The sequence below is a fragment of the Pimephales promelas genome, chromosome 21, assembly GCF_988280905.1.
Source record: "Pimephales promelas chromosome 21, fPimPro1.hap1.1, whole genome shotgun sequence".
Taxonomy (NCBI): Eukaryota; Metazoa; Chordata; class Actinopteri; order Cypriniformes; family Leuciscidae; genus Pimephales; species Pimephales promelas.
Window position 1 is genome coordinate 22,365,811 of NC_142789.1, and position 15,728 is coordinate 22,381,538.

The 15,728-nt window shown below is 38.2% G+C and overlaps 1 protein-coding gene across 6 annotated transcripts in view; it reads right to left on the minus strand.

Moving 5' to 3' along the window:
• The window catches only part of igsf21a (immunoglobin superfamily, member 21a), a 311,041-nt gene that overhangs the window by 157,371 nt on the left and 137,942 nt on the right, over positions 1 to 15,728 (minus strand). Inside the window, exon 1 of one of the 6 annotated variants that reach the window (XM_089125331.1) lies at positions 6,824 to 7,184. The exons of the other annotated variants lie outside the window; for them this stretch is intronic. Within the exon in view, the coding sequence (XP_088981457.1) occupies positions 6,824 to 6,827 (4 nt within the window). The 5' untranslated portion in view covers positions 6,828 to 7,184. Of the gene's footprint in view, positions 1 to 6,823; positions 7,185 to 15,728 lie in introns of those variants that run through there. 6 annotated transcript variants of the gene reach the window in all.

Below are 15,728 nucleotides of genomic sequence, written 5' to 3' on the forward strand. Positions count from 1 at the left end.
TATGACGTTTTGACAGCTCGTTTCACGCCTTAGAGAAGGCAATAATTGTGGGTGGCGAGTATAGAAAATTGATTTTAGCCGAGGACAGCTACAGTACATGTTTCAAAGAGATACAAGTGGCTCAACGCTTCACTAGGTATTGTTGCAGCTGTACTGTGGCACGGATTTCTGGTTTGTTCTGTTGATATGCTGCATAACAAAGCCTCTGTGAGAATGGGTGTGTGCCTGTATTCGTCTGTGTCTAAAACTAATTGAATTTGCACGCTTTCATTAAACAAGTATTTAAAGGGTTAGTTCACAGAAAAATGAGAATCGTGTTGTTAAATACTCACTTTCATGTCTTTCCAAACCCTTAAAACATTCATTCATCTTAGGAACACAAGTGAAGATCTTTTTGATGAAATCTGAGAGCTTTGTGTCCCTCCATTGACAGCCTACACAACTACCATTTTCAAGCCCCAGAAAGGTAGTAAAGACATCTTTAAAGTAATCCAGGTGACTGCATTGGTTTACATCAATTTTATGAAGCAACACAAGTGCTTTCTTTGTGCAAAAAGCATAATTTACTATATTTACAAAATATTAATCTTCCACATGCATTCACACAACAACGTCTGCTCTCGCATCAACACAGCATGCATGCATTGTGGTGCTATTGTGAAAGTGGTAAGCGCGTAGTCTGTCAATTGAGGGACAGAAAAAGGTCAGATTTCATCAAAAAGATCTTCATGTGTGTTCTGAAGGTGGATGAATATCTTACGGGTTTGGAAACGGGAAAAACCCCCTGAAAAATCCAGTAGCACCTCATTGCACGAGATCCAGGGGACGGAGTTGGATCCAAACCTAAGGGGTGGAGATGGGTAGGATTGGGGGTGGGGTTAGGGATCAGGGGGTGGAGATGGGTAGGATTAGGGATAGGGTTAAGGATCAGGGGATGGAGATGGGTAGGATTAGGGGTGGGGTTAGGGATCAGGGGGTGGAGATGGCTAGGATTAGGGGTGGGGTTAGGGATCAGGGGGTGGAGATGGGTAGGATCAGGGGTGGAGATGGGTAGGATTAGGGGTGGGGTTAGGGATCAGGGGGCGAATTTGGGTAGGATTAGGGGTGCTGTTAGGGATCAGGGGGCGGAGATGGGTAGGATTAGGGGTGGGGTTATGGAACAGGGGGTGGAGATGGGTAGGATTAGGGGTGGGGTTAGGGATCAGGGGGCGGAGATGGGTAGGATTAGGGGTGCGGTTAGGGATCAGGGGGCGGATATGGGCAGGATTAGGGGTGGGGTTAGGGATTGGGGGTGGAGACGGGTAGGATTGGGGGTGGGGTTAGGGATCAGGGGTGGAGACGGGTAGGATTAGGGGTGGGGTTAGGGATCAGAGGGGTGAAGATGGGTAGGATTAGGGATCAGGGAGTGGAGATGGGTAGGTTTAGGTATATGTAAGGTGGGAGGAGTTTGATCTGGATCCAGGTCCTCCCCTTGGATTTCATGTTCTGCGGTGAGGACCATCTTGAAAAATCAGAAAAAACAAGATGGAAGAACTATTTATATTTATTCGTAGCACCTCCTGCATAAGGATGACAATATTAGAAACAAGTTATTTTTAACAATATCCCAGATAGGTTCAGTAATTCAGTGTGCTTTTGAAAAGGGCATTTCTTAAAAGGTACAGTAGCAGAAAAACTATAATTAAAATAAAATAAAAAAAATGAAACGAAGTATTAAAAACGTAAATATTATATATAAATACATAAAAAATAATGTAATAAAATATAAATGTAAATAAGTAAAATAATAAAATATAAATAAAAGAATAAAATAAAATATCTTAAATTCAAATAAATAAAATAGGAAAATGAAATGACAAACAGAAGTGAAAGACAAAAATTATTAAAAGAAAAAGATAATGTCAAGAGGAATGTGAACGTCTGAATAACATGATGTTTAAAGTAGGTGAGTAGATCCCCCCTCCCCTCCACCCACCTCCGAAAAGACCACCAGATCAATGAGGCATTGCAAGGGGGGAATCCGTGGAATGCTCCGTAGGTCACGATGTGACCCAGCCACAGAGACACAGAGGATGCTCGTTTGTCTCTGGCGAGCTGCGTCAAAAGCTTCCTAAATAAGGTAACACAGGAGGCATTCGTGGTTTGCCTGCGTGTCTCTACAAGGTCACCCATCTCAGCGGGGCTCTGGGCTGCTGTCAGGGGAGTCTGAAGCAATCAGGTGTGTACATCTGCTCAGGAAGAGCAAATTCTCCCTCATTCAACACGCACGTACACCCAACCACTGCTGCCCGGAGGAATGAATTTTATTCGGGGGGTGTTCTGAGGTTCACAAGACTAGTTGAGGAATCGCAGCGGTTATCTAATCATGGGGAACTGCCCCAGGGTTGATGGAGTCCTTCTTGTCTAACTAGTGGCTATGGAAAAATGAAAAATGTCCAATCGGAATTGCTAAGAACAGCAGCAAGGAAATTCTTGCTAGTCAACATATCCTAAATATGCATTGCAGGCAATCTTGACACTACAATGGGAGATTATCTTCATCATTCAATAGGCAATTTCACCCTCTTTCTCTCGCTCACGCTCACAATCAAACACAGACCCAGACGTGCCTGCAAACACACACACAACGGTTCTAAAGAGAATGGATAAATCAATACATCATTTTGTCTCTCCATTTCAAGTCCACGCCTGGCTGGAGCCGATGGAGACACATTCCTGTATGGTAGCGTGGAAAGACCATTATTTGGCACACCAATTGACTGTCATTCTCAGTTGTCATTTGGCAAACCAGAGTTAGTCAAGTTCTTGAGAAATACACAGGGACTACATCAAACCCACCCCAGGCATTTCACACAGCCTTCCATTTACAGTGCAGTGCTTTGTTTTCGCAGACTGTTTTGTTTTTTTATTTCAAGCCTCCCATTCGCTCACATTATCCTGAAGAGAACTGGGAAAGCTACAGCTAGCTTCCCAAGCTACAAGCTAATGTTTATGTAGAGACAAGCTACAGGATTTTGATTTGTTCATGTGATCGTACTGATTTAATAGGACTTCCCAGTGCTACGGTGCACACGAAAATTAGGACAGAGCGTGTTTATCTAATGATGGGTCAATCATAAATGTTGATTTTGAACAAATCTTCATATTCATCATAACATACACATACATAACACATATATAAGTTATAATAATAAAGAGTTAATAAAGAGTTGGCTGTCACATGATGAATGAACGATTCAGACTCGAAGACTCTGGGGGTAAACAAATCATTTATTTTTCCGGCATAGCTTCAGTCTATGGGCTGGGCGGTAAAACGATAATGATAGTTATCGCGATATAATTATTCTCAATAAATGTTCGATGATGTTAATGTGCCAAAAGCGGAACGAAACTCATTTGAAGCGCACGCCACACGGACCATTTATACACTCGGCTCAAAGTCTAGATGCTAGCATATGAAACAGCTGGAACTCTCTCGAATAATTTTACTACAGCCTTATACGTTTTTACTATTACAGCTATTGAGATTAACGCATCGTGAGATGTTTTTGAAGTATTTAGATCTATTCCCATCACATAAAATGTTGCCGTGATGAGCATTGTGCAAGCAGAGGACAGTCTGCCGATCGCTAGAATGAAGATCTTATCTTTGTAACTCAGTTTCTGCTCTATCTAATGCTTTCACCAATGCAGACACGATCATGTAAATACAGTAAGAGATTTGTTGTGCAGTGTAACATGCGTCATTGAATTCATAACGAGTTTGGCAAGAGTCCAGATAAACTTGTGCCGTGTGGAAAGATTGTTCTTTGATTGCTTTCTGTATAATTTATTCACAATTTCCTACTAAAAGAAATGATGTGAAGTTGATATTTTAGTCACTGGCTTGACTTACTGATGCATAAACAGTATTGAACGATTTTGACAGAAAGATTACCTGTCTGAACTTGAACAACAATTACACATCAGAAAGTGTTGCTCGATCCGAGGCCAGCTCTTGACCCAAGTTGAGGAAAGTCAGGAAACAGTCGTCGGTGAAATGTTAAAAATAAAATTAACCCATATTGTTTCTTCAGAGACTCGGATGAAGAAAAAAAAAAAAAAAAAAAAAAAAAAAAAACATGGACTGCCATACAGTATGCAAATGTTTGGAGTCGTACATATCAATGATCCCGACTGTTGCGTCACAGTAGGTGTTATGTGAAGATTCGCCTATTTTGGTGTTTTTTTGACTTTGCAAAAACGAGATTTAAGTAAGAAGGAGAAAACAATGGTATTTGAGACTCATTGTATGTCATGTCCACGTACTGAACGCTTGTTATTTAACCGTGCCAAAATAAATTCAATTTCACATTCTAGGGCACCTTTCTAGGGCAGATTTAACATGACCATACTATTGGTTGTATTTTGTGAATAAAATATCCCATGTGTCCTGTATCATAGCTACATGTACGACCTTTGCAGCAAAAAAACAAACAAACAAAAAAGATATATATTCAGTGAGATTGATAGATTCACTGAGAGACAGCACTGAAGGGGCAACGGTTCACCCTGACTGCTGACACATCTGAGAATACAGCATAACATGCATTGGAAGCTAGATAAAAAGCATGAGAATCGGTTGCACCTGTTTGATATTGAGTTAAACAAACTAAAAGGTTTAATATACATCATAAACACGGGTGGGAAGAAGTCAATGTCAGTCAAAGTCATAGAGACAGATACAATAAACATTATCATTGAAGCGATATGCATCCCTGAATGTTGACACTTTAAGGCCACATTAAGCTGTCATTCATTGCATTTCCAAAAGGTAAACGCTGTATAGAGATGCATGACCTACAGACGAACAGCAGTAGATTTCTGCCTGGCTGAAGGGGAAAATGACAACAGGATTGTTGACCGCTGTACGCATAGAGTGAAAGGCAAAGAGATGGTTTTGACATTGCGTTTCTCACAATTCATGTGTGGTTATAGGACACAGCGAGGTTTTAAAGCAGTCACTTTTTTTGACGAGCAAGGTGACTAGGAAATCTGTCTGTACCCAACCGCTGTCAGTTGAGTCGTAATCGCCAAGTCCATTTCACTCGACCTTTACTGCTGACGTCCCTTATACACAAAAGAGAGTGTGCATCCTAGAACTACACAACAACAAAAACATTTACACTGAGAGCTTAATACTTCGAAGCTGCTGTGTGCAATGTATATGTCCCTAACGACAACAAACGCAACAGCAAAAACGATAAAAATAACAACGCCAGGCAGGGCCGGCCCGTGGCATAGGGAAATGCTACCACTCAATAGAGGCGCCAAAATGATTGAATTTTTATTCATTATTTTTTTTTTATCAATACTATTTTAAAACCATAAATTCAAAATACTATAAAATAGCGAAACAACCCTACAAAAACTTAACCAAGTTCCAGGACTCCGGTCTGGCGCATCAATCTTGAAGAAATACTCCACTTTTTTCCCCTCAGAGTTAAAAAGTTGAGTTTCACAGTTTTCAAATGCATTCAGACGATTTTCTGATATTTAGAAGAATATCTGTAACCAGACAGTTTCTGGTCTCATTGACTTCCATACTATTTTTTTCCTACTATGGAAGTCAATGAGACCAGAAACTGTCTGGTTACTGATAGTCTTCTAAATATCAGACAATCGGCTGAATGGATTCGAAAGCGGTAAAACTCAACTGTTTAACTCTAAAATGAGCCTATTTCCAAAAAAGTGGAGTATACCTTTAATACACTCAAGCACTCCTTTAGAAACGGGCCTGGCAGCTCGCACCAGGTCTAGACACTGTGAAAGTTAACTCATTGTGACGGATGGCCGACTTTTCATGACACATTCAAATTAGTATTATAGCCTGCGATAGATACATTGCCAAAAAGAAGAGAAGAGGATACAAGGGGCTAAAGACAGAGGTAAAGTGATGTAGCCTAATGAATGAACAGTTTATCTAATTGCATAGTAGTAAGGTACTATAATTTAATGGCCTTTTTACAGTACCTTATAACTTTATGCTAACATTAGTTCTGAGTACTTCAGAGCCCCCAGACAATGCGATTTGTAACAATCACATCAGTTTTTTATTTTCTTTTTGACACATTTACTATCACTTTTATTATTTAATGTTTTACAGCACAGTTGTGCAGTTTTGGGGGGGGATATATAGCATTTTGTTTATTTATTTGCCAAAATTATTAACGATATTTATAGGCTACATGTTTATTAAAAGTAGCAATGTTTTATGCGAGACATTTCGCAGTTTCATTCATGTTTAAAACATGAAGCGTGCCACAATTTAGTGGAAGATTTCTGCCATCAACTCTCAAACAAACACTTTTACTAGTGCCCAATGAATAGTTTATGCATGACATCACCGTTTTATCCAGAGGGGCTATATATAAATAATTATTTTTTATTACTTTTCAAATAAGCCATAACAAAATAAGCCATCACTGAACATACTTTAACTGGATTATGACGCAATTTTATCTTGATCTGCTATACAGGAGAAGCACACTTTGTTGCATTATTTTCCTGTTTTATTGATTCCACATCACAACCCTCAGCAAGCAATGCCTTTACTTCATTCATCCTACGTGTGCACACACCAAGCTTTCCCCTACGCATAGAACAAATTTGGACATTTCATCAGCCATGTTTGACACAAACAAGCACAATCAAGTATCCAGCTTTCCATAGAATCAGCAGGCCACAATGTACAGATAAGCATCAGCTTCTTGGACCATGCTTTGATCAAAGCCGAAATTCTCAACCACAGCTTTTAGAAATAAGTTCACTCTTGTTTACTCACGCATTGGATGAATTTCAGGAATCCTTTCAAAGCTGTCGATACGCGTCGCTCATGGCTTGATCATTCGAGATGTAGGCCTTGATTGGGCCTAACGTATGCCTGCATATCCGTCTTGGGAGTTCTTTGACTTAATGTCGTGGCTTCTTTCCTTCTTAAGCCACTTCCGTGAAGGAAAGTATATTTGACGCTACATCTGTTTTAACAAGACTTGAGTTTTATTGTAACAAAAAGGTGAAAACTTGAAGACAAAACTCTGTGCTGTGTAGGTCAAAAAACTGTCTCTCTTCCCTTCTGACCTTATTCTTCTTCCTTATTCTGCCTTGGTGTTTTACGGCAGTTGGCATGCAAATAGTTGCATTACTACCATCCACTGATTCCCTCTGCCCTTGCCACATCACTTCCTGTTTAAGATGGCTACCTTCAGGAAGTCCCCAAAAAGGGTTTCAATTACTTCCCCTTACCACAGGGGGGAGTGCAGACAGTAGTTACATACAACCATGACATTAAGTAACATTATTAATAGCCTTATGGCTCCAACAACTGTAAAGCTGTCTTGAAATAAAAGTATTGTAGGCTAAAAAGCGCTATATAAAAATAAAGGGGACTTAAAGGGATACTCCACTTTTTTTGGAAATAGGCTCATTTTACAACTCCCCCAGAGTTAAACACCGTTTACCGTTTTTGAATCCATTCAGCCGATTTTCTGATATTTTGAAGAATATCAGTAACCAGACAGTTTCTGGTCTCATTGACTTCCATAGTAGGAAATATTATGGAAGTCAATGAGACCAGAAACTGTCTGGTTACTGATATTCTTCTAAATATCAGAAAATCGGCTGAATGGATTCGAAAACGGTAAAACTCAACTGTTTAACACTGGGGGAGTTGTAAAATGAGCCTATTTCCAAAAAAAGTGGAGTGTCCCTTTAACTTGAATGCTAGATGTAAATAATCACCAACACAAAGTTGGGGTGAAATGGGCTGTAATGCATGGGGCACCAGGTAAAATGTTGCCTAGGGCAGCAAATTGGTCAGGGCTGGCCCTGATGCCAGGTGTTCTGTATGGTTTCCATTGAACTTCTATGTAGTTGTACTGGTATTCTGATTGGTAGGGTGTTGCTATGCAGTGTCTATGATGGTTTTCTAAAAGGGTTAGTTCAACTAAAAATGTGAACAATTCTGTCATCATTTGTTCACTTTCATGTCATTCCAAAGGCCTCGGATTTTCTTAAAAACGTCTTCATTTGTGTTCTGAAGATGAACGAAAGACTTATGTGTTTGAGAGTGAGAACATTATCATAGAATTTTCCTTCCTGGGTGAATCCCTTTAAGGAAAAACAAAATAATCTATATATTCCAGTTCCATATTGCTTGAGTCCCTCCTTCAATGGATGACAATACGACTTTCCTTCATCCATCTGCCATAGTTTTATAGAGATAATCCCACCCTAAAAATGATGCTTTTGGTTCCATTAATGTTGCTGCACTAACAAACTAGCAATGATCTGACAGAACCACAGAGCCAGAGTGTTTACACTTTTCACAGAAAGCAACCAACGAATAGCTTACTCGTGTCTCTGCATAATAAACTAGGACAGGGGGAAAAGAAAGAAACCACACACACAAGCTTCAACTAACCCCCGTAGAAGAGGATCTACGGTGTGCAGCCGAATATAAACACACAAAAACAAGCTCTTCTTCAAGTTTAAATGGGGTGACCGCTGTGCATCTCCATGCCAAGACCGCCATCCCTCCTCTTCCCTCATTAGCTCGTAAGTGCACCTCTAATGAGTAGGACAAAAAGCCCGCGTTAGCCTCTGTATTGTGCAAGATGAATGGATCTACATAAAAGCAGCTCTGTAGACTTCTGTCGAGTGCTGAAGCTTCTGTGTTTCACTGCACTTGAGTGGAATCCTTGATGCGAGTCCCCAAGGGCTGACAAAGCCCCATGAGCGCGTAATTCTATGATTAAACTAATTATTCGCATAACCATTACCACGGAAGCCCATTCAGTGTCTATCTCCGCCAGGTCAAGAGCAGGTAATGACTCACATGATGATGGGTAATCATAAAGTGGGACTCACAGGAAAGGACACGGGGGGTGAGATGCAGATCCGTTTTCTGGCTCTCTCGTGAAAACGTTTTTGACAACCTTCCTTCAGTGTTCCTTGCTTCCTCTGTTCCGCTGCGACAGCCAAGCCTTGCGCCAAAGACCCCGAGCTACACTGCAACTGGCGATAACTCAAAGTGACATTATACCTGTGGTTTGAAATGTTCCTATTGGAGCATGCAGGTGGTCTCGTGGAATGACAAGACTAATTTGCTGAGGTTGACCTTTCAGCCAGTGGCGCTAAACCGCAGAACCAGAGGGAGTCTGGAGCAGAAAAGGACATTAATTATGGATAGTTACGTATATTGCATAAGCTATGTTGGATTGTCCCGCGCTTGACACCGGTACACACTTCAATTCATCCCAATAGTCCATTTTAAACTAGGCTAAAGAATACCAATCATACTACAAAGACTTAGTTAGCCAATCATATTACTTTATAGATGCTTTTCATTAGATGTCACGCACATATAAATAAAAATGACTCTGAAAATAAAAAGATAAATGGGCTGCATTCTTGAAGTAATGTTGAGAATTGCACAAACCTATGCTAATATACAGCTGGGAATGCAAAAACCTTTGATAAACATACTAACCAGGTGGCATCCTGGCTTTTGCTGAGTTATGTTTGTGGCCGAACAGACAGAATTATTGCTAATCACACAGCTCCATATGGGAATCGAGAGCTCTGCTCGACATTTAAAATGCTATTTTGTATTTTTGGCATATTTTACATTGCTGCACCTGTTAATCAGAGTTAATAAAACTGCAGTCAATTTTTATGAGAATGAACAGGAAAATAGATTAATTAACCTGTGAAATATATTTAAAATGGTTTTTGTACAAGTAAAAATTATTTTATAATTTGTGGTAAAAAAAAATGAATCTGTGATTTGTTAATTCGCTTTCAACTTTATTTAACAGGCAAAAGAACAAAGAAAAGATGCCATATGTTTTCACTGAATATATTAATTGTATTTTGAAAAGGGTTTTTGATTTTGATGACTGCAACACACTACAAAAAAAGTTGGGTCAAGGCAAAATCAAAGAGAAAAGCTTATAGAACATCCAAGTTTAACAATAAGTAGGTGAATTGGTAATTTTGTGATTGAGTGTACTGTAAAAGGAGCATCTCTGACTTTTCAAGCGATAATTGTCAATCCAACAAAACAAATCACCTTGCTCAATGCTACAGTAGATTGTGAAGTATTTAGTTATTTCACCATCTCTATACTGTACATAATATTGTGAAAAGATTCAGGGAATCCAGAGAAATCTCAGTCTGTGCAGGGCAAGGCAGGAGACCTCTGTTGAATGTGTGACCTTTGAGCCCTCAGACAGCATTACAAGAGAAACCTTCAAGCTACTGTGTTAAAATACAGCCACATGTGCTCGGGAGTACAGTAACTGCAGTTCATCAGTGCAAACAGAATGGGTGCGCTCGCATCTTTTGTAGCGTCTCGTGAATGACTCAAGTAAAAGTAAGTTCAACTTTTAAAAGACAAGACCTTGTGCTTTTTTCCCCATTCCATTGCCCTCGTCTTTAAAAGTTTCTGTGTGAACCAGGCCTAAGAAGCAGAAATGGCGAAATAACTATTTCCATCATGTCTAGACCTTATGCAAATACTGCTGTACTTTAATTCCGAGTAAGACAACAATCTCATGTGGAATGGAACAAGATATCACACACCACACTGAGCTGAAAATGAAAAAAAAAAAAACACACAAAAACAAATAGCATGTCTAGCCCACAAATAGATGTTTTGTCAGAGTAAACTAAATGTCTGGTCTGAATAAAACATGAATACGAGTATAAATATGACTATATGATATTAAAAGATGCAATAGACAAAAAGCATAAATGAATCAATACAAGGACAATGTTTGAAAGGATTAATCATAGAAATAATCATACAAGAATAATCACAAACACACACACACACACACACACACACACACACACACACACACACACATATATATATATATATATATATATATATTTTTTTTTTTTTTTTTTTTTTTCCATATACACCATGAATGGAAGTTGCATTTGTTTGTTTTTTGATCAAAACAATTGCCAGACAATTATTTTATTAATTATCGGCTGGTTATTCTGGTTAAAAATAACAAATTATTTGTATAATTAAGATGTTTGCACAAGAGTTGAGTGTAAACATTTAGTAAATTGCTAAACTAAATGTCTTTACCTGGAAGTGTTCTGTTAACACTGCTAAACTGTCATTACTAAAACTTAAACTAAATATATAAAAACAAAATACAAAATGTGTTCACAAAAAAAAAAAACATTAATGAAACTAACTAAAACTAAACTTGTATAGGATATTTGAAAATTATAATAAAATAAAAACTAATTTAAAAATGCAAACCTATAATAACTTCGGATTGTACAGAGACATTTAATAGCATCAAGATGACGTCTTTCCTGGGAAGCAAGACAATGTCAGGCCAGGCCTCATTCAGCATGTGCTCCATAGAGTTGTGTTATAGACACTGCACCATTGAGTGTAGCTCAAACTTTACACACAAACTGACTGTAAATAAGAAGGGTTGTGACCCCTCAGCTTTTCTTTCTGTGAGAGCACATACAAAAGTGCAGTGTTTGAATCCAGTGAAGTAATCAGTAAGACATTCAGCAGACTAAAAAAAAATAACAGCTCTGTATGTTCAATAATTACAGAGGCACAATGAAAAATATGTTAATAACCTTTCGTATAAAAAGTATGTAGAATGTAATGACACGTTCTTTTTACATCATGCTCCCTCCATTTTGTATTCATTCATTTCACACTGAATACCATTGTAAAGGTTAACACACACTTATTGTTACATTACTTTGAATATGTTTTTTTTTTTATTCTGCACTAGTCTTGCACACATGCCATGCAATACTTGATCTGCATGAAATCTGCATAATTACACATTTCATTCATTTTAAATAAACTAAAATGAGCTGTCCTAAATGATTATTTAAGTGGACAGATGAATACCATCACGATGTAAGAGATCAGAGTCTGAATACAATGAGGTGCAAGATGTTTTAGTAAGAAATTAAAATCAAAGTAAACCACAAATCTCAGAATGTGTTATAAGGTTACTTTCAAAAATGTAAATTCTTCACTTGCCGTCATATTAGAGCTGCATGATTAATCGTTAAGAGATTGCGATCTTGATTCAAACACCCACATATCTATTCAACTTTTGACAAGTACGACCACAGTGATTCAGATCTGCGTTGGCCCCGCTACTGACAAAGAGAGAGCAGTTGTCATGTATAGATATGAAACAGCTTCATAAACTGTCTTTTGAACCACACACGATCATTATTTCTGTCTTAGAATAACTGGGATAAAACTTTATAGTTTGGGTATAACTGGCATCTACAGTAGCTTTTGAAAGTAAATAGATGCTTCAAATCAAGATTGTATCAATTACATTGTTACACCATTAAGTGGTGTCAAAAGACTGTTAAAAAAATGTATTTGTCATTGAATCATTCATTCAAGAGATTGGTTCAAAAACACTGATTCGTCCAGTAATAAAACAAGTCTTTAGGAGTGTTCGACATGAAGCGGCACTGCGCGGACCAATGACATCAAATTACCGCAAGAGCGTTCCAAAACTGATGTCATACACCAATCCATCAACACAGCAATGCTTCAAGTTGAACATTTAGATAATTAAAACATTATTTAAAAAACAAACAAAAAAAAAGTAGTTATCTATTAAAAATCGTGATTTCTATTTTAAACCAAAATATCATGATTCTCAATTTACCCAGAATCGTACTTTGTAAAATATTCACCTTTGTGTTCCACAGAAGTCATATGTGTTTGGAATGACATGACATCATTTTTATTTTTAGTTGAACTATCTCTTTAAATTAGAGAAGAAAACAATGACAATCAGCCGTTCGGGTTATGATGCAGTTCAGACTCCCACATTATAGCATCTCTACTAGGCTAGACTCAGCGTGGTAATGCGGAACAATGATGAAAAACAGACAGAGGTTAGCAAGAACTGTGCATAAATGCATTTGGAAAATAAAGCCACATCTAATCATCAACATTCAGTTTATGTAACTCAGTGCCGAAAGGGATATGTAATGAAAAACAGCAGGAAAATCACAACGACACACACAACATCTCTTAAACGGCTTCAATTTGATTGAAGATCTGATTTTATGGGTATGTTCACTTGCCAAATCAGAGGAATGAAGAACCCTCTTCCACCATTTCCCTAGGAAATAACTTTGCACTTGCACCATTAGATTCATGTTGTTTAGATGTCAAGGGTTTGAAAGCACACATAAATATCAGTCTGCCAATCACTGTCATGCGAAGCATGGCCTGGCGTTGGAGGAGGAAAAAGTAAAGGTGAGCCGTCCAGGCTGGTGAACAGCTGTTGACACCTCCGAACAGGACTGACAAGCGTTAGCAGAGGTGCTAGCATTCTGAGAGAGCGACCTGGCATTCAGAAAACAGTTTTTTATTTCTTTGCACCTCAAAATGGGTGCCTTGGTGAGCCCGTACTGGGTGCCAAATGGTAGCACATATTTTCCCTCAACAGCCAAAAGAATATGAGGCCTGACAGATATGCCATTCATATCATTTAATGAGGAGCTTGCAGAGGCCAGCCAATGTAGGGCCATAGAAAACTATAGGCCATTAATGTTCAGCATGGAATAGGCTACAAGCCATATGGACACAGGCTGATGGATAAAGACAGGAAGACAGCAGCGTTGGTGAGTACCTAGGGCTGGGTATCGTGTGGTTTTTTTTGGATACCGGAGCCAAATTGTTACTTTTAAAACTGTACCGGTTTAGGTGCTCGAGCCCCTGCGCTTTTTCAAAATCAATCAAAAGCGCCCTTATCAAACAAATATTGATGATAATATCATGATAAAACAATAATATACCGTATTATAATTAACAGGACAATGTGTACAAGACCAGTACCCTAAATTCACGTTTCTTTTAACGTTTCTGTCAGTCGGAGGTGTCGTTGCCATAAAGCGTTGCTGTGGGTTGTGTCACTTGCATGTAACTGTCTTGCTTCAGACTTACTTCGACTCACTTAAGAAGTCAGTCTCCGTTTTCGAGGGTTGAAAACTCTGTTGAACTGCAGGCGCAACCATAGCGTTTTAAAGTGAAAATGCACTGGTGTACACCAGGGCTCCAGACTAACTTTTCCACTGGTTGCACTGATGCTACCAACTTTCTTAGTTGGTCGCACCAGCATTTGATTTGGTCGCACTTTTTTCTTTTTTCTTTTTTTTTGCTACATGCCATGGGATTAATCAATGCATGCTGATGAATAGTGGTTTTATTGGACCAAAGCTAGCAAAGGCTTTCTGGGTTGCAGCATAAATAATATATTAATTATCATTGCCAAATTTCAAGATTTTCATGGATTTTGGACAGTAATTTTAATCTGTAATTTTTCCTCAGTCGAGCGATTTCGAGCAGGGCACGCTGTTTCGTGAGACATTTTCATTTTCATATGCCTTAATTCGTGAATTCGTAATTGGCTTGTTTCACCAATAAATAAACTACATGTGTCTTGCGGAAGAACACTGTAGCTGGAGCTACTTCTCACTATTAATGTCTGTGGCGAGTCACGCAGGTACTGGGCAACTCCGCATCCGAGTCGACCCCGGGATAAAATAGTCAGAATATAAACACTTATTATAGACGTACCGTAGTGGTTCAGCATAAGTCAAAAACACGGTTTGGGAAATGGATTCATGATTTAGCCTACTCGTTCATTTTGAACATAAGTTACGGACCGCAGCAGCTGATACAACGGTGTTCTGTTGCGCGAGTGTCCACTCGCACGTATGAGACCATATAAAATCTCACACATTCTCAAAAAATGGTCGCAGTCTATAACCCTATACACATATAACTTATTCCACAGTCTGATTGGGAACCGATGATCTTGATCCAAATATGGTTCTTTCAGTGAATAACGTTAGGCCTATATGGCTCGAGTGCAATTTTTTTTACCCTTTTTTTTTCAAAAATAAAAGGTAAAGTTAGTGTGTCAATTCAATTAAAAATCAACATATCACATATTTTAAAATATTACATAATTCACTGAAGCCTGTTTGTCATGGGTAATACACCGACCAATCGTCATCTGGCACAACAAGTTCAAATTTCATTGGACAATGTGAAGTGGAGCGGTAATTTCCAGGTCATTCATAAATTCACATGAAAATTATGAACAGACGAATTTACAATTATGAAGCGATCTGATTTTGCGTCGTTGAATCATTGGATGTTAATTGACTACAAAGCACTGCACACAACTAGCACCAAAAGTAGCATAATTGGCAAGTAATACTAGTTGCTTATTCAAGTCACTTGTATTTTGTCTATGTAAATTGATACACTGTTTATTATGCTGTAAACAAAATTATTCTAGCATAGACAATTATGCAACAGTATATAACTACTGGTCAAATATCTGGACACTTCTATTTTAATGTTTTTTAAAAAAAAAAAAAAATATATATATATATATATATATATATATATATATATATATATATATATACACACACACTTATTTTCAGGATTCATTGTTGAATAAAAATTAAACAGAACAACATTAAATCTTTGTTGTCACTTTATCAATTTAGCACATCCTTGCTTAATAAAAGTATTAAATTCTTTAAAAGAAAGAAAGAAAGAAAATTACTGACCCCAAAATATATTTATATACAAAATATTTATATTTTAAATAGATGCTGTTCTTTTTTCCACTAAG